Genomic DNA, 21,211 nt, shown 5'->3' with positions numbered 1-21,211 from the left:
CCCTCAGTGGTTTTTGCCTCTGTACCTCCACCAGCCTGGAAGCAGCTTGAAGGTACAGACAGGTCAGGATTACCTGGGAGTCCCCGGCTGGGGTCTGGCAGAAAACACTGGGCTCCTGAACAAACAAAGGATGGGATGATGGGCATGGGGCTGGAAGGAGACCGGGGTGTGAGAGGGAAGGGAGGAGGAAGATGGATGGCCTGAGCCTGCACCCTGTGCTTCGCTGAGGAGGAGAAGCAGGTGGAGCTGTCCTGAGCTGGAGCCTCTCAATGCCTCCCACCCTACTCAGTCCATATTTAGGATCCCATTTACCACATGGATTAAAATAGTCCTTCTCTGAGTGCCAAGGCCCTGAGAACAGGCACAGGGGTGGGGAGAGAACTGCCCCTAGAAAACACAATAAATGCCTCCAGGTCTCTCTAAAGGGAAGATTACAGAGCCCTGCACCTGGGCCCACCCAGGGCCAGCTGCCAAGAAACCTCCAGGGCTGTCTCTCTTGATCTCTCAGGGTGACCTTGAGTGCAGCCCCAAACCTCTTAGAGGCTCAGTGTTCTCATCTTTCTTCCCCCTTGCCAAAGTCTTCTCCTCTCCTAGGAGTATACCCAAAGACACCTCCTCTCAGAAGCCCTCCCTGACAACGTGTCTAAAGAGGACCTCGAGGGTCCTTATTCTCCCTTCATCCTTTATTTTTCTTTCTTTCTATATATGCTTTTTTATTGAGGTATACTTTACATACACAGATCTCAAGAGTCTAGTTCAATGAATTTTGACAGTTGCATACACCCTGTGACCCACACCCCCATCAAGACAGAAAATGTTGCCAGCTTCCCAGAAAGCTCCCGCATCATCACCCTTTTTTCCTCCCTCCTGTGCATCACTTGCTCACGACCTACAATTAACTTGTTCCTTTGATAACTCTTTTAAAAAACACACACACATATAGACGTTACACTTTCAATATGCCTGGCTCTGTTCTGAGCACTTGAGAAACATTAGGAGGAAGGGACTTTATGACCACCATTCTTTAGCTGAGGAACTGAGGCACAGCGAGGTGAAATAACCGGCCCCAGATCATGCAGCCGTTTCCCCAGTCAGGCTGGCATTGTGCTGCCTCTGGCCTCAGACTGTGGGCCCCCAAGGGCAGGGCCAGTCTGCCTGGTCACCTCTGGGTCCCAGTACTGGCACAGAGCACTGGCTCAAATAATATCTGTAGATTTCATGAACAAATCTATAAAGTGGGGATAAAGGGAAGAAACCCTCACAACCCATCATGAGGAGAGAACAAGATTAAATTGAGGACCCAGGAAGGCTCAACAAATGAAAGACATGACAACCTGGACAGACTTCCTCCCCACTGTACCTAACCTACCCTCTCTGGTGAACTTTACCTCCTCTTCCAAGGAGCCCATCCTGACTCCTCCAGCCCACAAGGCCATTGCTACAAGTTGGCTTCATTCATGCAAGTATATGAGGCTTCACTATCCTTCACGAAAGGTGTCCCCAAGCAAGAGCCCCGTCTTCCCAGGCATGGGAATGAGTACAGGGCTAAGAGACAGGAGCCCCAGGTTCTACTCTTATTCTCAGCATGACCTGGGGCTGGTCTTTTGCCTCTCTGTGTCTCTGTTTCCCTTGTGTTAAGATGCAGGGCTTGGGCTAGACTGGGGGGGATGGGAACCACAGGGAGGACCTCTGGTCAGGGGCTCCTTGCAAAGTGGGGTCAGTAGCCCCACTCTCACAGCACTGTCCCCATGGAGCAGCCTCTGGTCTCCACTGACCCCATATTCAAATGCCTGAAGCTGCTGGGGGCCACCCGGTATCTTGGTCCCCAGCCACAGCTGGGAAGAAAAGAAGATGGGGTGACCTTCTGACAATGCAACATACCCGTACCCCGTCCTCACTCCCATCCTACATCCCCTGAGCCCCCCAGGGGTCCACCAAAGCTGGAGGGCCTGTGATGGCTCCTGGACAGCTCCACAGCTCCAGCTACTGCCCAGCAGGCTCCCTTATATGCCTGTGAGACGGAACCCTGGCTTCCTCCTAAGGGAGGGCTCCCAGCTCTCCTTGAGTTGTGGGCCCCCACTGAAGTTACACAAGCATCGAATTTGAGACCATATTTCTTTGATCAAATGACAATGCTCTAGCCTCAGTCTTTGATTATGTGGTTTCCACCTCTCCCTTCTCCCCTTACTCTCCTTTGCCAAATTCTCTCACCTACCCCCAGAGCCCGTAGCCAGAGAGCCGAGACCCCTGCCAACCCCACCAGACAGTGGACCCCAGCAAAGGTTGAGGGCAGAGGGGCCCACGCCCCTCCAGCTCTCCAGGTGGAATGGGAGCCTCAGAACTGGCCAGGCCTCCTCCCTATCTCCACGCTGTGTCCCGTTCCACCCAAGCACAGGGTTTACATGTAGGTGGAGGAACTCTTGAGTTCCGGAGCTGGGAAAACAACAGCAGCATTTGACTGTTTGGAAAACAATTTACAGTTTACAAAACACTCTTTTCCCTTATCTCATGGGGATGCTGGTGCCACCCTGTGAAGCAAGCAGGGTGGGGACCATCAGCCCCAATTTATAGAGTGAGGAAAATGAGGCTCTGGAGGATGAAGTCATTGCCCTGGGGTCACCAGGCTGGAGTAAGGTAAGGCTGGACAGGGAGGAGAACAGGACTCCTGAGAGAGCATCCAGACAACCCCTCCCTGAGGGGAAATGAGAGGACGGGGTGGCCCTGAGTCAGAGAGGCACTGGCCAAAACTACTACTTGCAAGACTTGGGAAACTTGTTCTGAAATAAATGTGTGCATAGGTGCATGGGTGTGTGCACGAACAGGGATGTGAGTAGGGGTGTGTGTGTGTGTGTGCATGGAAACATCGGTACATGTACACGAGTACGTGCACATAAGGGGTGTGTGCGTGGGCGTGGACGGGTGTATGTGGTATGGGGCTGGGAAATGTGTGTCAGTGTGTGGGCCATGGTATGTTTGTGTCTCTAGACTCTGTGATGTTGATTTTGATCCCCTCAGAGAATAAGGCCCATCCATCTGTCCATTTATTTGTCCAATATTTTCTATTTCTCTGAAGTGTCTAGCAGAGAACTGGGCACAGAGAGGTGCCCAAGAAAGACTGGGGGTCTTGCTGCTACAACTCAACCTGTGACAGCCTTTTCTGGGCAGGTGACCAAGCCTAGACCCTCTGCTCAGACCTCCTCTCCCACTGAGGCCCCATCTCCACTGCAGGAGCCATCACCTCACATTGCCCAGAGCTGTAAAAGTACTCTGTCTGCCTTCCTAGAGCATCAAACAGAGCTGGGATGTCTGCAGTGACTCTGTAAGACACAGCCTTGGGACCAGCCCCCAACACCCTTCTTCACCCTTCTTCCCAGGCCCACATGCCCACCCACACAGCCAGCGTCCACATCCAGCTCACCCCAGGATGAGCTCTTTTCAAGTAAGTGTTCACAGTACCTGTCACTCACACACACACACACACACACACACACACACACACACACACACACACACACACACACACACACACACACACACACACACACACACACACACACACACACACACACACACACACACACACACACACACACGGCCCCAAGGCCCCGGGCTGGACAAGCAGCCTCTCCCACTCCATCCCAACCACCACATTCCCAGCCAATGAACCTGCAGCCCAGGCCAAACTGCTGTGGCCTGTGCCGGAACACCCACTCCTTCCAGGGGAAGACACAGCTGGTTTATAATCTCTCCCATCAGTGAGGCAGCAGCAAATGAAAAAATGTGAACTCTGGATTTCATGACAGCCCACAGCTCAAGAGACATTATTAACCCTACAGCAAAGGGAACCTCATGGAGGCCAGGGATCCACTTCCTCTCACTGCTCTGTGGGCCACTAAAGTCCCATTATTTCCACTTTCTTGGGATTCCAGCTTGGTTTTTTTTTTTTTTTTTTTTTCTTTTTCTTTTTGCGGTATGTGGGCCTCTCACTGTTGTGGCCTCTCCCGTTGCGGAGCACAGGCTCCGGATGCGCAGGCCCAGCGGCCATGGCTCACGGGCCCAGCCGCTCCGCGGCATATGGGATCCTCCCAGACCGGGGCACGAACCCGCATCCCCTGCATCGGCAGGCGGACTCTTAACCACTGCGCCACCAGGGAGGCCCTCCAGCTTGGTTTGATGCCAGAGGATAGAGAGGAGAGAGGCAGGAAGGACTGCTGTGTCCCCCAACACCTTCTCTCCCACCCTGCGGGTCTCACCCCAGCCTCAGGCAAGGGCAGGCTGGAACACTCAGGAGCTGCATCTCCGGGCTGTCAATTACACCAGTTACACAAGCTCAGCGCCAAACACTCAGGCAGTAGAACTGAACAGAATATTATGGGAAAATCTAGGTTTGCGACTCATTTTTTTCACTGTGGAGAACCCCAATTCTCTACAGAGGGAAGCTATATATGAGAAAAAGCACTTTGAATTTACTAAACTCCCTCCTTGTTAAGAGTTTTTCAACTCAGCCATATCTAAGGTCCCTTGGGCTCCCAGTTCTGTAATTATTTGGGATTATTTTCCCATGGGAACACATCTCTAATTTTATGAGAGACACCGCTGGAAGAGCAGGATTCATTTTACAGCCAGCTGTTGAGACCACCCTGCCTTGTGCTGTGAGCAGCAGGTGGTTATTAATACTCTGCACCCTTGCCCCTGGCCAGCTAGTGGAACCCTTGCTGGCTGCTTTGCCTACTTAGAGCAGAGGCCATAGCCTCGGGATGGGGTGGTAGAGACTGACCTCTAGTTCAGGGTTTGAAGCAGGAGTTTCCTTTTTAAGGCCTCAGTATCTTCCTTATAAACCCAGACTCATCCCCCCGTCACTGACTTCACCCTCTCAATGGCACCAATGCTATTTGGAGAGTTGCTGGTCATGTCAAATCTAACTTTTTAGCCCTGGTTCCAAATTAGAGCCTCAGACATGTGCCATTATTCTCTCATGCACTAATTTCCCCAGCTTTCGCAGCTCAATAAGAGAGCTAACTGAACCGATTTTGCAGCTATGGATTAGTTGGCCCCATGCCAGATCAGACCTCACTTCGTTAAGTTCTGGCCATATCCTGTCCTCCGTCTCACCCTGTCTGTTCACTTCTCCTCCTCAGCAGCTTAAGTTCCAGGGAGGTCGGCTCACATGATCTACTGACCCCAAATGCCCAGGCCCCAGCTGAACGCCTAAGGACTGACGGAGTCAGGACAGGGATAGCACACCCTTAATAACAACCGTCCCTCCCTGGTGCTTGGCCAGTGCTGTGTTGGCCACAGTGCTTGGTCACAGATACGACCTCACTCAGTACTCATCACATCCTGAGAAGAACCAGCATCATCCTTTTCCTGTGGGGAGCCTGTGACTCCGAGAGGTTAAGTGACTTGCTCAAAGTCACATAGCTGGGTAGTGAGAGTCAAAACTTAGATCCAGACCTGTTGGCTTCTAGGCAGTGAGGGCGATGCAGGCGGCTGCTTTGTTCCTTTCATGTGTGGAGCTTGGCCCCACAGCCCTGGGGCTAGATCAGGCTCTGCCCCATGGCGGTCATTACAACGGTGGTGGATGTTCACAGAGCCCCTGCCATCTGCCAGGAATGTTACACACCTGTTAGCTCTTGCCCTTCAAAAAGGGCATTACTGGGGCTTCCCTGGTGGCGCAGTGGTTGAGAGTTCGCCTGCCGATGCAGGGCACGCAGGTTCGTGCCCCGGTCCAGGAAGATCCCACATGCCACGGAGAGGCTGGGCCCGTGAGCCATGGCCGCTGAGCCTGTGCGTCCGGAACCTGTGCTCCGCAACGCGAGAGGCCACAACAGTGAGAGGCCCACGTACCTCAAAAAAAAAAAAAGGCCTCACTGACCATCACTTTCAGCTTAGAAGACTAAGACTCAAGGATATTCTATAGCTTCTCTGGGTCACATGGTTCACACATGGCCACCTCTGAGTCCAGGAGTCCTTTGGACACCAGGATTCAACCCTCATGCCCAGGGAGGACTGCACATTTTACAGATGTCTTCCTGACCCCTATAAACATTTACTGGCCCTGCCTGGGGGCCAGGCCTGGAGCTGCGGCTAGGAATGCTGCCACAGGCACTCCATACTCAAGGATTTGGGGGTCTGTGGATGAGATACTGCCGATTAGGATGCCTGATGAGGATGTAGGCCCTAGGGAATTGCGCCTGGCTCCTTCTCTTCCCTTCTCCTTTCTTTCCAGATCCAGAACCTGGCAGAGCAGGCAAGATGGGGAAGGCCAGCCCCAGGAAGAAGGAGGGCCCCCAAACAGCTGCTCCCATTCCAGGCCAAGGGTGGGGTACCTGATGGCCGGGGCAGGGGTGGGGGGACCAGGAGGAAGTGGCTGACTGGCTGGGAGCCTCCCTAATCACCTCCCACCAGAGTCCTCGGAGGGGAGGAAGTGGCTGGGGCTCTAGGCCCAATGTCTTTCCAGGAAGCTCTGCCAGCAGGAGAGCCAACACGCATTTTGAAATTGTCAAATCTCAGGAACACGAGAACTCCTTCAATTTGCTAAATTTTGGTGGCCTCTGTTTGTCTGCTTCCTCCCAGCCCCAGAAAACGTGGAAACAAAGGCAGAAGTGCCAGGTCTGGGGAGGAATAGGGATGAGAGGGGGAGGGGAAGAATGCTTCCAGAAAGAGGGAGCTAAGCTAGGCTCCCAGGCAGGGAAGGAGAGGACCAGTGGGAACATGAGTGCTAGCTGGAGCAGGCCCAGGTCCCAGTGCCCCAGGCCAGGGTCCATGCACTATGAAAGACCAGTTGTGGCCACAGGGCTCTGGGTCAGACAGACCTGCATGCCAGATGCAGAGGCCAGTTCCATCCTCCACCCACCTGTGGCTTTGGGCAGGCCATTCAACCTCTCTGAGCCTCACTGGCCCAATCTGGAAAATGGGGATAGTGACAGTACTCATGTTCCCAGGTGGCCACGAGGACAGAATGAGAACACACAGAGAGCTCAGATTAGCACAGTGCCAAGTGCACACTGAGTGGAAATGGGCTTTGAGGTTTGCTTGGCTTCAGGATTCCCCTGGGTCTTGCCCTGAGGTGGTCTCACACTCTTCACCTCCCTATTCTCCAGAATTTGGGGAAATTCAGGTGCAGCCTCTGGGACCCAGGGAGGCAGACTCCCTCCAAGCCAGCAGGTCACAGAGCAGGTCTCAGATCCTGAGAGGTAGACCAAGAATCAAGTCTATGGAGGGCTTCCCTGGTGGCGCAGTGGTTGAGAGTCTGCCTGCCGATGCAGGGGACACGGGTTCGTGCCCCGGTCCGGGAAGATCCCACATGCCGCAGAGCGGCTGGGCCCGTGAGCCATGGCCGCTGAGCCTGCGTGTCCGGAGCCTGTGCTCTGCAACGGGAGAGGCCACAACAGTGAGAGGCCCGCGTACTGCAAAAAAAAAAAAAAAAGTCTATGGATACTGCTGCTATGAAAGGCTCAGTGAGGAGGGGCAGACCCTCCAGGGTGGGAAGATCATGGCTAATGTCAGGGGAGGGACCCTGTGGCATGGGAAGCAAGGCTGAGAGCTAGGGACCTAAGTCAGGGAACTAACCCAGCCCTCAGCTTTGGCAGACTGGAGGAGAGGGCACATCCCCACTCTCCCAGGTGGCAAACACCTTTACATCCTCAACTCCTCCATGCATCCTTTTGGGCAATGTCCCCTTCTGCAAAGTGTGTGGTGACCTTGGACCTGTCCCCTAATATCTCCCTGAGCCCCAGTTCCTCATCTGTGAAATGGATATGCACTCTCCTCACCCATGGCAACGAAGGGAGGGGGGCAGCCAGGTCTGAGACTATCGGCACCTGCTTTACAGGCAGGGAAAGAGGCCCAGAAAGAGCTACAACCTCCTCCCCCTCCCGGAGGTTACACAGTGTGTAAGTAGCAGGATCAACTCCCTCTGCCCCAGGCAGGTGCCAGATCCCAGCATCCCACCCACAGCCTTCCCACAGGGGACTGAGGAGAGGCCACACAGGTGCCTTGCGAGCCCCCTGAGTGCATACTCAGAGAGTCCAGCTTCTATTATCATCTAACTTCTTAGAGGAAAAAAGGATTTTTCTGTCAAAATCAGCTACATAATTGGTGAAATGTTACCCTGGTTCTGTTTCTTCTGTGACAGTGTAAAAAGAAGACATCTTCCTCATAAGATTGGACAATTTTTAGCAAACGTAAGTGTTTTATTCTAATCTCAAAAATGTCTCTTCAATGGTCCGTCCTCATGAGGAGACCCCACCTTGGCCACAGAGTCTGTGCCCCCAACTGGCCAGTTGTGCTGCAGTGACGCCCACATAGCCCGCGCAGGGCGACAGAGGACAGGCAGCGACCAGGGCGAGTGAGGTCATGCCCAGGCGACCCCTGCTGAGGCACCCAGCTTGCCATGCCTGTGGTCAGCTCTGGAGAGGGGACCCAACACACTCTAGCTCTCAGAAGAATGACAGCTGGTCTCTTTCCCCTGGAGGAGACATTACAAAGATGACAAAGGAATAAGAAGTGGGGGGGGTGGGAGGATGGACCGCACCACCCCCAGAGACGTGGTGCAGAGACCCTTAGGAACCTTCTGACTCCACCCTCAGACCTGCTCTTCCCAAAGCCAATTTCATATCTGCTCTGCATCTCTCCCGCTTCCCTTGGCTTCATCCACGTCCCCGCAGCTCCCCACACAGGCCTGGGTGAGCACCGGCAGCCATCGCCCTACTCAGGCTCCTCCCAGGGGAGGCAGGGAAACTGGCTGCCCAAGCTTCCGGCAGACCTTGGCCCCTGGTCCCTTTCTCTCTCCTGCCCCTGTTCAGCTAGAAGGCTCCCAGGCCTCTGACACCCAGCTGGCTCCTGGGAAAATCTCATCTCTGGAGCCATAGCTGTGAGGAAGGGAAAGTGGAAGAGGGAGGAAGGCCCCACCCTCTGGGAGACCAGGGTGGCAGCCAGCCAGCACTGAGGGACACTCCAACCATGGGAATGGACTGCAGTGACTCACCCTCACTCTCTCAGGCCTTTCTAGGGTAAGGACACACCCTGGTACAGGCTCGGCTGACTCAAGGATTGAACCAGCCATAGAGCGCAGTGCAGAGGGGTCTTCAAACCTGAGTCATAACCCCCTGAGCTCCTGTCCCTAGCAGAACACATACCCTGCTGGTGGTATCACCAAAGATGACCAGGTTCCCCTGGCAATACCATTGCTAGCTGGCTCAGGAGAGGCATCTCGGGGCACCCTCTAGTCAGCCTCCGCGCTGCCTGTCCTCTTGCAAGAGCGGCCCCAGCAGCGGGCAAGGGGGGCCCCACCACCTGCCTGCTTGCTTGGCACTGCCCACAGTCGCTGCCCACCCAAAGGGTCTTCACAGCCAGAAGGGGGGGCCCTTTCAAACAGAGCGCCCAGCCCCTCATCTGGGGCTCATCAGGGGCAGACTGGCCTGGGAGAGGGGCCCAGCTCCTGATACCCACTGAGCCTGGCACACAGGGAAGGATGGCTGAGAGCCACCATCTGGCTGCCAGACAGGCCAGGGTTCCAGGGTTACTTCGCCTTCATGAATCTCAGTCTCTGCATCCATGACATGGGGGTGATCACAACCCATTCTTAAGAGTCTGCTGTGCTTGTGTTTAGCATGTCAGAAGCATTCAAGGGATAAGTGGGTGCTCTTATCCCCATCCCCACCCCTTATGCTGCTGCCTGCCAGAGGGCATGGAGAGCACCGGCCAGTCCCTCTGACACATCCTGAGAAGGGGGCTTGTTTATGTTGGGGAAACAGCTAGGGAACAAGCTATGAGCCCTTAGAGGCTGAACCCTTAGGAATGGGGCGATGAATGTGGCCGGTCAAGGCTCTGATCCTTCACGTTGAAAACAGACTGCGAGTTTTGCTGAGGTGGGGGTGAGGGCAGGTGCAAGGTGCAGGCTAAAGAGCCAGCTGCTCTGGGGTGCTTCTCCCAGCTAGTGCGGGGCAGCGCACAGTTGCACAGGCTGCACCTCGCATCTCAAGTCCTCCTAGCCCCTCTGCAGGCTCCTTCAGCTGGCTCCAGCCCCTTCTCTCCCCAACCTCAGCCCAGGAATCCTTGGGAGTCACAGTGCTCCTGGTCCTGAACCATTGTCCCAAGCAAAAGGCTCAGACCATTGAGCCGTAAAAGGAGACCCACAGGCAGAGGCCACAGCCAAGGCTGACCTCCCACACTCCACAGGAGGATGCCTCAGGTTACAGACTTGGCCCAGATGCTCCTGACTCCACTGCTCTGGTAGCAAACGCAGCCAGCAGCTGGTCGAGGCCAGGAGCAGGAGGAAACACTATGAGCAGGCATGGGCGCGGCAGTGCTCCTCCTTCCTGTCCTACCCCCACCCTGTCCCTAGGAGGTGGGGCAGACTTTCAGTGACGAGGATGAGTCCCGAACACCTGACCAGCCCCCATCTGTCCTCTGCCTGCCCGAAACCCACAAGACAGAGTGGCAGGGCTCGAGAGGGGAGGGACGGAAAGAGAGCAGGAGAAACAGAGATGGGAAAGAAGAAAGGAGAGGGACAAGGAGGCAAAGAAGACCGAAAAGGGAGAGCAGCACAAAGAGAAAGTAGCAAGGACAAAGCCCTAGTCTAAAGAAAAGGGCAGTCCTAATCCCAAACCCGCAAATAAACCCCAAATCAATTTTCTCAGTGTCTCTGGTCTGTCCAGCGCTGAAAAGGCCTCCTGAGGCTCCCTGTTCCCACAAACAACCGGCTGCCTGCCGCCTGGTACTCCAGCCCTAAACACACCCCCATGGTTCCCACAGAGCAGAATTTTAATCACAATTACACTGGCCCTAATCTACTTAGTTCCAAAAGGGCTGGGGGGCGGGGGGGGGTGGGTTTCTTTCACACCATTCTTTCCAACCCTGCAAGGAGCTGGCTTCCCCAGGTGCAGGCTGAGCCCAAGTGAGTCCTCATGAAGGCCAATAATGTGCCACCAAAAAATGCACCCAGGCCGCCCCAAAGGAGAGCTCTGCCCTCTCACGGTGCCTGCAGGCCCCAGCTGTCTCACAGCAGGAACCTGGGGATAGTTAGCTACCAAGACTGAATCCTGCTTCCCACCACATATTCAAACCCTGCGTGCAACGGCACCCCAAAGACGATGGTTTTGCAAAAAATTCCGAAACTGCCTTTTTCCAAGGTTACTTGGGGAGAAAGTAGCAGAAAGGACTTCAAGCCCAGAGCCCTGCTCCTCTCTCAACCCCAGGCAGCCTCTCATGTGGAGCCACACAAGACCTCGAACAGGTGGGAGGGAGGGCAGCAGAACCAAAGTTCTCCTGGGAAAACATGGGAGCCTGTGGGAGCCCACCGGAGCGGTGGTCTCCCTGCCCTGAGAGCAGTAGACCCACCTATCCAGGTAGGGCCTGGTGCGCACTTTTACAGCACAGATGTGTGGGGAAGGCGCCCTCGCCTAGGTATAACCACCGTCCCCAGCTCTTGCCTGGTGGCCTTCACCTATGGACACGTGGCAGCCAGTTGCCAGGCTGGGACCAAAGAAGGCTGGGGGGCTGCACAGCCAGATGCTCCACCTGCTGCACCCTCTCAGGGGCCTCCCATGATGGTGTCCCAAGGAGGCCCTGGGAGAGGAAGACGAGGGATCCAAGTAGAAAACCAGCTTCCCCAAGTGCAAACCTGGGGAACAGGCAGAGACAGAACAGACCTCTATTGCCGTGGAGACCAGGCCCTGAGCTGAACAACAGCCCAAGTGACCCAGAAGCCCCTACAGCACCCCTGGCAATAGTACTCCACAAGGGTCCCAGTGATGCTGTGAAAGAAAGCTCTGGGAGAAGGAGGGAGGATTTTTGCCCACCTAGTGATGGAGGGCACCAAAGACAGACAGAGGCCTCTGGTGGGATGAGGTATGAATCTCAGTTGTGGGCAAATGGAGAGGGAGAGCCACCGCTGACCACTTCCCCCCATCCTTTAAACCCTACGTAAATGCCTCTTTTTCCACAGGGCCCTTTGGTCTCTCCACGGCTCCCCAGAGTTTGTCAGGGCCTGGACACCAGCCCTGCTGAGATTAGCCACATCCTACCAGGACACAAGACTGGGAGTGGGGAAGTGGTACTCCACAACAAGTGCTGCACTGTACAAACCAGGCATGCTGTCACATACACCCAGTGCCCTCCTCTGTCATCCACATCCTTCTCAGACCAGAGGCCTGCACTAAAGCTGGCAATCTCTTCCAGGAAACCTCCCCTGGCTGGCCCAGTCCTGACAGTTTCCTCTTGCCCACTCACCAACCTGACTTCCTGCCTGTGGCACCCTGGACTTCGCTGGGCTGGGCTTGTCTGAGACTCACAAGGCTTGAGATGAACCATATACCCTTTCTGAGGCAGTCCCACAGCCATCATGGTCCCTGTGCACTGGTCTTGCAGGACCACCACCTGTCCACTTACAGGCATAGAGTCCTGTATAGTGAGGAGAGCTGGGCAGATACAGACAAACACCAGCAGTATCACTTGGGGCCCAGTGGAGTCATGGAGGACGTTGCTACCATCTTTCCAGGAGCCAAGCCTCAAAGACCCTCCCATGTCCCCGTAGACTTGCATGAGGCATGAGGTGACTTTGGTGCTAAGACTCTGGCATCAAACTGCCTGGATTCACGTCCCAGCCCTGCCACTCACCAGCTATACACCTTGGGCAAGTCGTTTACCTCTCTGAATATCAGTGTCTTCATCCATAAAATGGGAATGAAAAGAGTTAGGGAAGATAACATGTATCGTGCACTGGGACAGGGCCTGCCAGACAGAACGCTCTGCAAAACTATTAGCCATTCACAAGAATATTAGACTCCATACCACCAAGGCCTGAAGCTGGAGAGATGGCATTAGTTCCTGGGGGGTGGGGGTGGGAAGAAGACTCTGGAAGTCCCAACAAAGGGGATCCTGACAGCAGGCTACGAGCACAACTTCTAAAGCTGCGAGGAGGCCAGCTGGGCAGGATGTGAAGCATATCTGAACAATCCCCCGCTGCCCCAAAACCTCACTATTTGCATTTTGTAGAGTTTGATGCTCTCCTTAGGATCCTCATTTAAAAAGCAAGTTGCCCACTCCTGGCAATTCAAAAGGCTCTACTCGAGTGTCGAGTGTCATAGTGCTTGAATTCCTCAGATTCTTTCCTTTCAGGAGAGGGGCAGCCTGAAGAGATGCTTGGGTACAGTAAAACCACTACTGGGGACTCCATTGTACAAGGCCACCAGCCCTCCACATGCTTCCTGATTTGTTGACTCAGTAAACAAGAGGTCCTGCAGAGGCTGATCTGACCAGTCTGGAGACGGTAGGTGAAGGGGTAGCAGCTCCAAATGAGAAGGTACCTGGCCTGCCTGGCAGCCCCACCCAGCCTCAAATCCAGCTGACAGCACCAGCTCCAACAGGCCAGCCCCACCCATGGAGCAATGCAGGGATCTCCTGGGCATGTGGATCCAGCACCCCACCACTCTACTCTTTGACAAAGACGGGAAGATGAGGGCACTGGAAGCCCCAGGGGCCTCCAACATTTTTCAGCGGACCCAGAACCCAGAGAGCAGGGCTAGGAAAGACTCCCACTGCAGACCCCCTCAGTCTCCTCAAGGCTTTGTTTTTATTTATCTAAATACCACTGTCACTTCTGCCTCCCAGGAGGCCGAGGACCACAAGGCGGCTTGGCAGGAAGTCAGGAGAGGAGGGAATTCAGGCCTCTGCTATAATCCCCCATCCTAATCAAGCCACGTGACTTCTGACCACTAACTCCAGGCCCTGACTTTCATATATGGGATAAGGTTTGAGAGGCTGGGTGTCTAATGTGATGGGGTGGCTGTGTCCAGTCAGGAGTGAAAATAAAGGGTGTCAACCAGTTAGGCCTGAAAGGGGTCACAAGCAAGAGGTCAGTAGGAGGCAGTCCCCTGCCCCAGATACTTGGCAGGCAGACCTCTAGTTCCTGCCAAAGGGACAGCAGAAGTGCTAAGGGTCGAATGGAGAGTGGAATGACGGCACTGGTGGCAGAAGCTGGCCTTGGGAGAGAGTTCCTGAGTATGAATGAGGCCAAGATGGACCAAGCCAGCGGTCAGGGGCTGAGGGAAAGGAGAAGAGGCCCAGCTCCCCAGGAAGCAGAAGCCTGCTTCTCTAGGGCCCCCAAAGAACAGCAACAGCTACAGGGCCATCGACCACAGCTCTTCCTGTTTTATGAGTGCCTGCTGTGTTCCAGGCTTTATGCTAAGCACTATCTACCACCCTAAGCAACAGAGCCAAGAGGACTGATATGGGAGAGGCCATGACACTAGGCCTAAACCAAGAATGGCAGAGATGGCCTGGACAAGTCCAGACCACAAGACAAAGACGGGCCAGCCTGGTAACCTAGGACGTAGGTCCAGGGAAGCAGAAAGGCACAGGGCTAGGCAGAGGCAGAGAGAGGGCTAAGACCCATTCATGGGCTGGCTGAGCTCCTGGGGCCCAAGCCGGGCCATGTGCTGAGGTCTCCTGGTCCTGGCCCTCCTGGGCAGGGGGAAGAGGCTATAAGCATAAAGGTGCCACCTACCTTGTCAAGGCTAGAGCCATCACTCACAGTATAGGTACAATGTGCTAGAGACTGTGCTCATCCCATCTTGGAAGATGGTGAGGCCCTACCTAGCTGGGTGGGGACTTGGTCACTGGAGGGGGGTGGTTGGCAAGAACAGGAAAGTGCTGGGTGGGGGCACATCTAATCCATGTCCCCCTTGAGGGCTAACCTAGCACCAGGTCCTGAAGGTCCCAAGCCAATAGCCCTAGCCACACTCACCCATGAAGCCTAAAGGGGTACAATAGGGGCATCTGTTCTAGGCCTGCCCCATTCCTAGTCCAGAACAGAGAGCACTGAGGCCATAGATTCAAGACGAGGTGCTTTGGAAGCTGTTGCAGACAGAAGTTCCCCCAAGTCACTTGTCAGACACACAGCACCTACGGGGAAAGGGCTAGGCCCAGGCCTGCTTAAAGCCAGTGCTGCCTGGGCCCATGAATTCCAGCCTCTCACTCCACCCCTGCCTCACTCACAGCATCTAGAGTACCACAGGGGGTGGTCAGAGCTCAGCCCTAGCTCACAAGGCCAAAACCTTGGTGTTAAGAAGAGGCCTCTGTCGTCCCCTTGCCCACCCAGACTGCATCATGACCCTAGCAGGAGTGAAAGGGCTAAGATGGTGCTGAGGGAGAGAATGAAGACTCTCACTTCTCACTTCCTTAGCCCCATCTCCCCTCAGAAGAGCCTCCTTTTCCTTGAAGGACCCAGAGAATCCCCTGCCCGGGGCTCCAAAAGGGCCTCCCAACCCCACTCCACTGCTGGGTTCACAAGCAAAGAAGCTGTGCCTGAGACCCAGCCTCACCAGCCCTGCCCTAAGCATCTTCCAGACCCATCCTCATGATCCCCTCCAAGACCACCCTGGGGAGATGACCCCCTCTATCAGTCCTAGGGCCACTGGGAAAGACATAGGGAGCTGGGCCCAGGTCCCCTGCTCAGATACTTGCAGACTCTGTGCCCTAAATAACTCCTGTAGCCTCTCCAGGCCTGCACCAGGCCCTGTACCAATTACTCTACATGCATCATCTCATTCCAAGCTCACATCAACTCTCATCAACCCTTGAGCAGAGAAACCTGATTTCAAGCGTCCAAGACCTAGTCCAAGGTCATGGAGCTGGCAAATGCAGGCCAAAGATTAGAGCTACATCTGCAGGACTCTGTGCTTGGGCTCATAATTGCAATGTCTGTAAAATGAGGAGATCCTTAGCTGTATTCTAACCTCCAGGAGCCACTCTCCTTGCCATACTCTACCTATCCAGGTGGCCACTGGTACAGGCTGCAATTAAGTAAAGTTCTCAGTGATGACAGATTCAAGGGCTTCTAGGTACGGGGCAGGATTCTGGGCCCAGAACTATATGACCTAAGCCAGAACTACATGGCTAGATCAGCCACCTCCAGGACTCCCTGAGCTCCACATGTATCAGTGAGGTCTTAACCAGGCCTATAGGGAGCCTATGGTATGACGTGGCTAGATGGCTGGCTGCCCTCTGCCCAGGAAACAGGGTGGGTCAGAGATGGAGCAGGGCCGCCCCCTCTCAACATGGGCCTAGTGACTTATCTGGAGCCCATCAACAGCTTCCTGCCCACAGGTGCAGTGGGCGTCAGCCTTGCCCACCAGCAAGCCCCGGGAGGCTCCCACCACTCCAGCCTAGGCAGGCAGGGGACCTCAAGAGAATGTAGCCCCACCCCAGGCTTTCGTGAGGACACAGCCTCAGGCAGAAAGAAACTCAGACCCATTCCAGTCAGAAGAGTTTCTCATGGAAGGAGCAGCCAAGCTGAGTGAGGGTCCCCCTTGGGCCCAAACTCATAGGCCCAGCCAGAAACCCAGAGCCAGGAGCCCCTCCTTCCCTGCTTCCGGGTACAGCAGGCTCTACCCACACTGACTCCACCCCCTGACCCCTTGCTCCCTGGGACACTCGGAGCTTAGCAAGGCTAAGCCTGTTTCCCCATCTGTAAAGCAGAGAGAACCAGGAGTCCAACCTTACAGAGGAGTAAGAAGATGAAATGCTGAGCATAAGAAGCTTAACAGGGGCCCTGGTCATATCCTGTACCCACAGGTCTTTGCTGTTGGGCCCTCCGGGTCACCCACGCGGCAGTGAGGGGTCACTGACCTTCAGGGCACACTTCTGCCCGGTGTGCCGGTGGAAGCACTCCAGCACCTTGCCGTTCACACCCAAGCCCAGCACCTGCTTGGACAACTGGTAGTCATCGGTCACTGCGTACTTCTTGGGCTCGCGCCGCCCCCCGAGGGCGGGAGTGCCGGCTAAGCAAGGTCCACAGGGTGCACCTGGTGGGGGCGCAGGGCCCCCCTGCTCCTCTGCTGTCTCGACATCCATGGCCCCCGCGGGGCGCTCAGAGGCGGCCCCAGCCTGGCGCGTCCAGGGCCACCTGGGAAAGAGAGGTAGAGTGAGTTCCGTTCAGACTTCTTCAGTACACCCCAGCCTTGGAGGCCCTGAGCCAGAGTGGGCTTCGGTTGGGGGACAGGGCTGGGAATGAGGAACGAACTGCCGGAGTGTACGGACCCGCGGCAGGGGGAGGTGGTCACGCAGCCGGGCACAGGCGAGTCCTGCCCGGCCACCTGTCAAGAAGGGAAAGGACCGCGAGGTCCCGGGAGTGGGAGGTGGAGGGGGCCCAGGGAGGGCGTACCTGACGGCAGCGCACCTGGCTGCAGCGCCGGTAAGGGGCAGGGGCGGCGGTCGCCGAAGCCCGCGGCCGCGAGCGCCCAGAGCTGAGAGTCACCCCGCCGCCTACCCACGTGACTGCTCCCTCCCCCGAGCGTCCCTGGCTTGAGGCCGGGCTTGGTCAGCCTTAAAGGGCCAGGCGGGCCCTGGCAGGACGGGGCGGGGCGGGGCGGAGCCCGCCTAGAGCTGAGGCAGAAATAGGGGGCGTGGCCTCTCAAGGGTGCAGAAACCTCCTAGGCTCCGCCAGCCTCCGGGGAGACCCCAGCGCCAGCGCAGCCGGGTTCTAAGTGGGCTGTGCGAGTCGCGAATTTTACCAGCCACCAAGGAAGTGGCAGCACAGGAAGTTTTGTTTTTCTTGGAGTCTCAGGTAGACCCTTGAGTCGGGTGTTTTCTCTGCACGCTGCCAGGAGGCCCTCCAGTATAATCTGTAAGGCTTGCAACTTCCTTAGTGGTGGCCCACCGCCAGCGTATCTAAAGTCTTACTTTTTGCCAACAGGGCAAGAGTGAAATAGAATTTTGTTGTGATTCGTGTCTCTCTAGCTCCTGGTGGCTCTGCGCGTCTCTCTAGAACTGGCATCTCTATCCTTCTGTGCATCTCCTGCTCATATTCCCTTGGAATACAGCGTCCTAAGACCAGAAATCCTTTATTCCCCTTTGGTCAGATCTATCAACTTTTCACCTTATGTTTAGAGCTTTTGGTGTCATGTTTAAAAAGTCTCCTCCTCCCACCACAGTGACAGATATTCTTTATTAGCTAAGTGGTTTTCCCTTCCACATTTAGGTCTCTACTCTGAGCCCATCTTAGATTACCTTACGTATTTCGAACGGGTTTTCCCATCACAGACTGTTAACTCTTATTTCACAGATGAGGAAGCTGAGAACCCCCGAGAGGAAACAACTTGTCTAGAGCTGCACAGTGTGTGGCTGTCTCCTTGGACAAATCTGCACTACTCCTGCACTTCCCTCTCGCCCCACAGCCCCGAAAGAGGTGGCTCACTTGGGACAGGGAAGATGCGATTTGGGGCAGGATCCCTGTGCGGGCCTCTGCTGCCATCTACAGGCCACTAGCAGGACTGCAGGAACCGCGGCCTCTGTCCCACCCGTAGGTAACTAACTCCTCTGTATACCTAAGTATCCAAAGGTATCTTCTGGCTTCGGAATTGGGGCCCAGCGAGCTCCCTGCCCCTAAGCCCCAACACACACATGCATGTGGATGCACGGGCAGCACCTCCAGGAGAACAGGCACCCTCTGTGTGCAGGCATTGAGCTGGATGAGGGTGTGAGAGGCTCTCCCCTCTCTCCTTGAGGCGACCTTCAAGCTACGAAGGTTCAGTAAAGCAGAAGCCCAGATGACACCCTCAACTAAGCGTACTGAGCCTTCTTTTGGACCAGACACTGGGTAGATGCTCCATCTGGGCACCCCATGATCGCACTGGGACTGGAGGAAGGAAGGCAGTACCAATCCGTGCAGCCTACACCAGACACACGAGTGACAAGCCCTGAGAGGTCAAGCGACCTGCCTGAGGTCAGTAGGTACCATGGCACAGCCCCTATCCCAACCCCCAAAGAACAACTCCAGGGCCCAGCTCTCACCCTCAAACTATGCCTTCCTCTCCTGTGCCTCCCTGCCCCCCTCCCACATCCACATGTACACATTCTACACATGTTCACATGTGCACACACACACAATCACACCTTTACACATGTGCACATAGGCACACAGAGATACACAGGCATACACATGCACACAACACACACACACATTTATGCCTAGCTGGAGCCAGGACTTCTGTCCTTGAGTCCCACCTGAGAATCTGATCCAAGATCTCAGAGCCTTGCAGGAAGCCCTGTGATCCAGAAGCTACCACTGCTTGAAGCCTTGGAGACTAGAGAAGGATTCATCTTCTCCTATGGAGACAACTGGTTTGAGCCAGATGAACCAAAAGCTGAGCAAGATCTCATTCTGGACAAGCAAGGCCCCACTCATAAGCAGGGGTCTAGAGAGCTGAGGGTGGAGGCTGGCCACTTGTTGTAGCCAAGGTCATCTCTGCATGCTGTGGTCTCTGAGCTATCTTATTTTCTAATAATGGAGTTAGATTACAATTGTTCTAACATTTTTGTATTTGTATTTTTTTTGACCACAAAAAAATCTATATTTTTATATTGGGGGGAGGGAGTAGAAAAGAAAGTAGCCCCTATACTGGGCCCTATTCAGTGGCAGCTTTTTGTTCCATAGGGTTAAGGAAGACTTTGAGGAAATAAAAGTTGTTTGGAAAAATCCAGGTGTAGTTGCTTTCTATATTGTGATGGGTAGAAGGGATGAAGTGAAGGGTGAAGGCCCCTCACACGCTCCATATTGCCTCAGACTATGTCCTGGAAACCTGAGGTGGAGAAAGTGCCACTTTCATTCCTGCTTCTTGGGACTGTTGATGGCCATGTAGTGACAGAGAATGACAAGCAGGTTGGCGAAGATGGCGAGCTGCACATCCATGATCGTGGCTGATCAGCTGGGCTCCGCTCCGTGGCCTGCGCACTCTGTATCTGTATTTTTTAAACTGGTCTCTCTTTATTAAAAATTTTAATTGCATAAGCAAAACTTGCTTTTTATAATAAATTCGAACCATATAGAAATGTAAAAAGTAAGGAATGACAATGTCTCTCCTCTTGCAGTGTCCATACCAAGGCCAGTGCTTACACAAACACACACGTTCCCCACATGGGTTCATCATAGACACGTGTTTTGCAGCTGACCCAGGGGAGTCAGAATGCATGGTTTCCCCTCGCTGCTCATGTTCCAGTAAGCATCTGCCACCTGCAAACTGATGGGAGGATTCAGTATTGGGGATGGCTGGGCCAGGGCAGGTGGGTACATGGTGGCAAACTCTGCCACACAGCTCTCCATGAGACCTGTATGTCCAAGGGGATGAGGGCTGAGAACTTTGGAACAGCTTACAGTGACCAAGGAATCCCCTCTCTCAACACACACACACACACACACACACACACACACACACACACACACAAACACAGACGTGTAGATGTGTGGACTATTGTTTGGGGAGAGGAGAGTCTGCCCATGTGAAAGTTTACAGACCAAATGAGCCAGACCTTGAGGAAGGCACTGCTGTATATTCTTGTGACCCATTTTGTGTCTGTTCTGGGTGGGGAAGGGCAGAGAGATCCTGCAGCAAGAATCTCGGGTGCACGGGAGGGGTTTTTCTGGAAGGAAGAATCCATGGAGATGTGGCACATGAAACTATGAGAGGAATTGCCACTGGGTGGCAGTGTGGGCCCAGCAGTCAGGGCAGGAGAGGTGACAATTAGGTGGCCAGAGGAACCCAGAACACCTGGGACAGGCAGGCACCTCGGGTAAAACAAAGGCACACCACTCTTCCCAGCATTCAGGGGAGGTGCATAGTGCTGTCAAATTTACAAAGGGCAGTTGGAGGGCAAAACCCTTGGGTCCTTTAGTTTACACACAGAACTGCACAATCACTGACTTCTGTAGGGGGCTCTTTCAAGGGGACACCTGTGGTGCCCTGATGTTGACTGTCCTGGAGGCAGGGAAGCTTCACTGAGGACCTGAAAGTTGGATCCTGAAGGATATCTAGGAGTTGGCTTATAATAGGAGCCTAGAGAGGAAGTGGGGGACGGGGTTGGGCCTGTGAGATCTAGGGTATAATTTAACCTCTCTATGCCTCATTTTTATCACCTGTAAAGAGGGGACAATATGTAGTAGTTAGGCAATGAAATGGGGCTGGAAATTGCTGAGAGCATCTGGCACATAGTAAGCATTCAGTAAAGTAATCACAGTTAGAGGGAAAGGGCAATCTCAGGGTACAGAGCTTGGGATTTGTCGCCAGGGGGACCAAGATTCAAATCCTAGCTCTGTTGCTTGGCAGCTGTGAAGCCCCTTTGTCTTCATAGTAATGTGGGGCAGTAGACAGTTCCTACTGGAGAAACAGCACGTTATACAGGGGCTCCATGCTGGGCTCTCCAGGTGCCCCAG

General features: G+C 54.6%; 1 protein-coding gene across 2 annotated transcripts in view; it reads right to left on the bottom strand.

Moving 5' to 3' along the window:
* The window catches only part of MAPKAPK3 (MAPK activated protein kinase 3), a 28,065-nt gene extending 10,794 nt beyond the window's left edge, over positions 1 to 17,271 (bottom strand). Inside the window, exons 1-2 of one of the 2 annotated variants that reach the window (XM_060111604.1) lie at positions 17,168 to 17,271; positions 16,633 to 16,909 (exon numbers count right to left, since the gene is read on the bottom strand). In XM_060111604.1, the coding sequence (XP_059967587.1) occupies positions 16,633 to 16,857 (225 nt within the window). In that variant the 5' untranslated portion in view covers positions 16,858 to 16,909; positions 17,168 to 17,271. The remainder of the gene's footprint in view (positions 1 to 16,632; positions 16,910 to 17,167) is intronic. The other variant, XM_060111605.1, reaches the window with a different exon arrangement.
* Positions 17,272 to 21,211: the final 3,940 nt, after the last annotated feature.

The sequence above is a fragment of the Mesoplodon densirostris genome, chromosome 10 (genome assembly GCF_025265405.1).
Source record: "Mesoplodon densirostris isolate mMesDen1 chromosome 10, mMesDen1 primary haplotype, whole genome shotgun sequence".
Taxonomy (NCBI): Eukaryota; Metazoa; Chordata; class Mammalia; order Artiodactyla; family Ziphiidae; genus Mesoplodon; species Mesoplodon densirostris.
The sequence above is the reverse complement of the archived record's forward strand: the minus strand, read 5'-3'. Positions and strand labels throughout refer to the sequence as shown.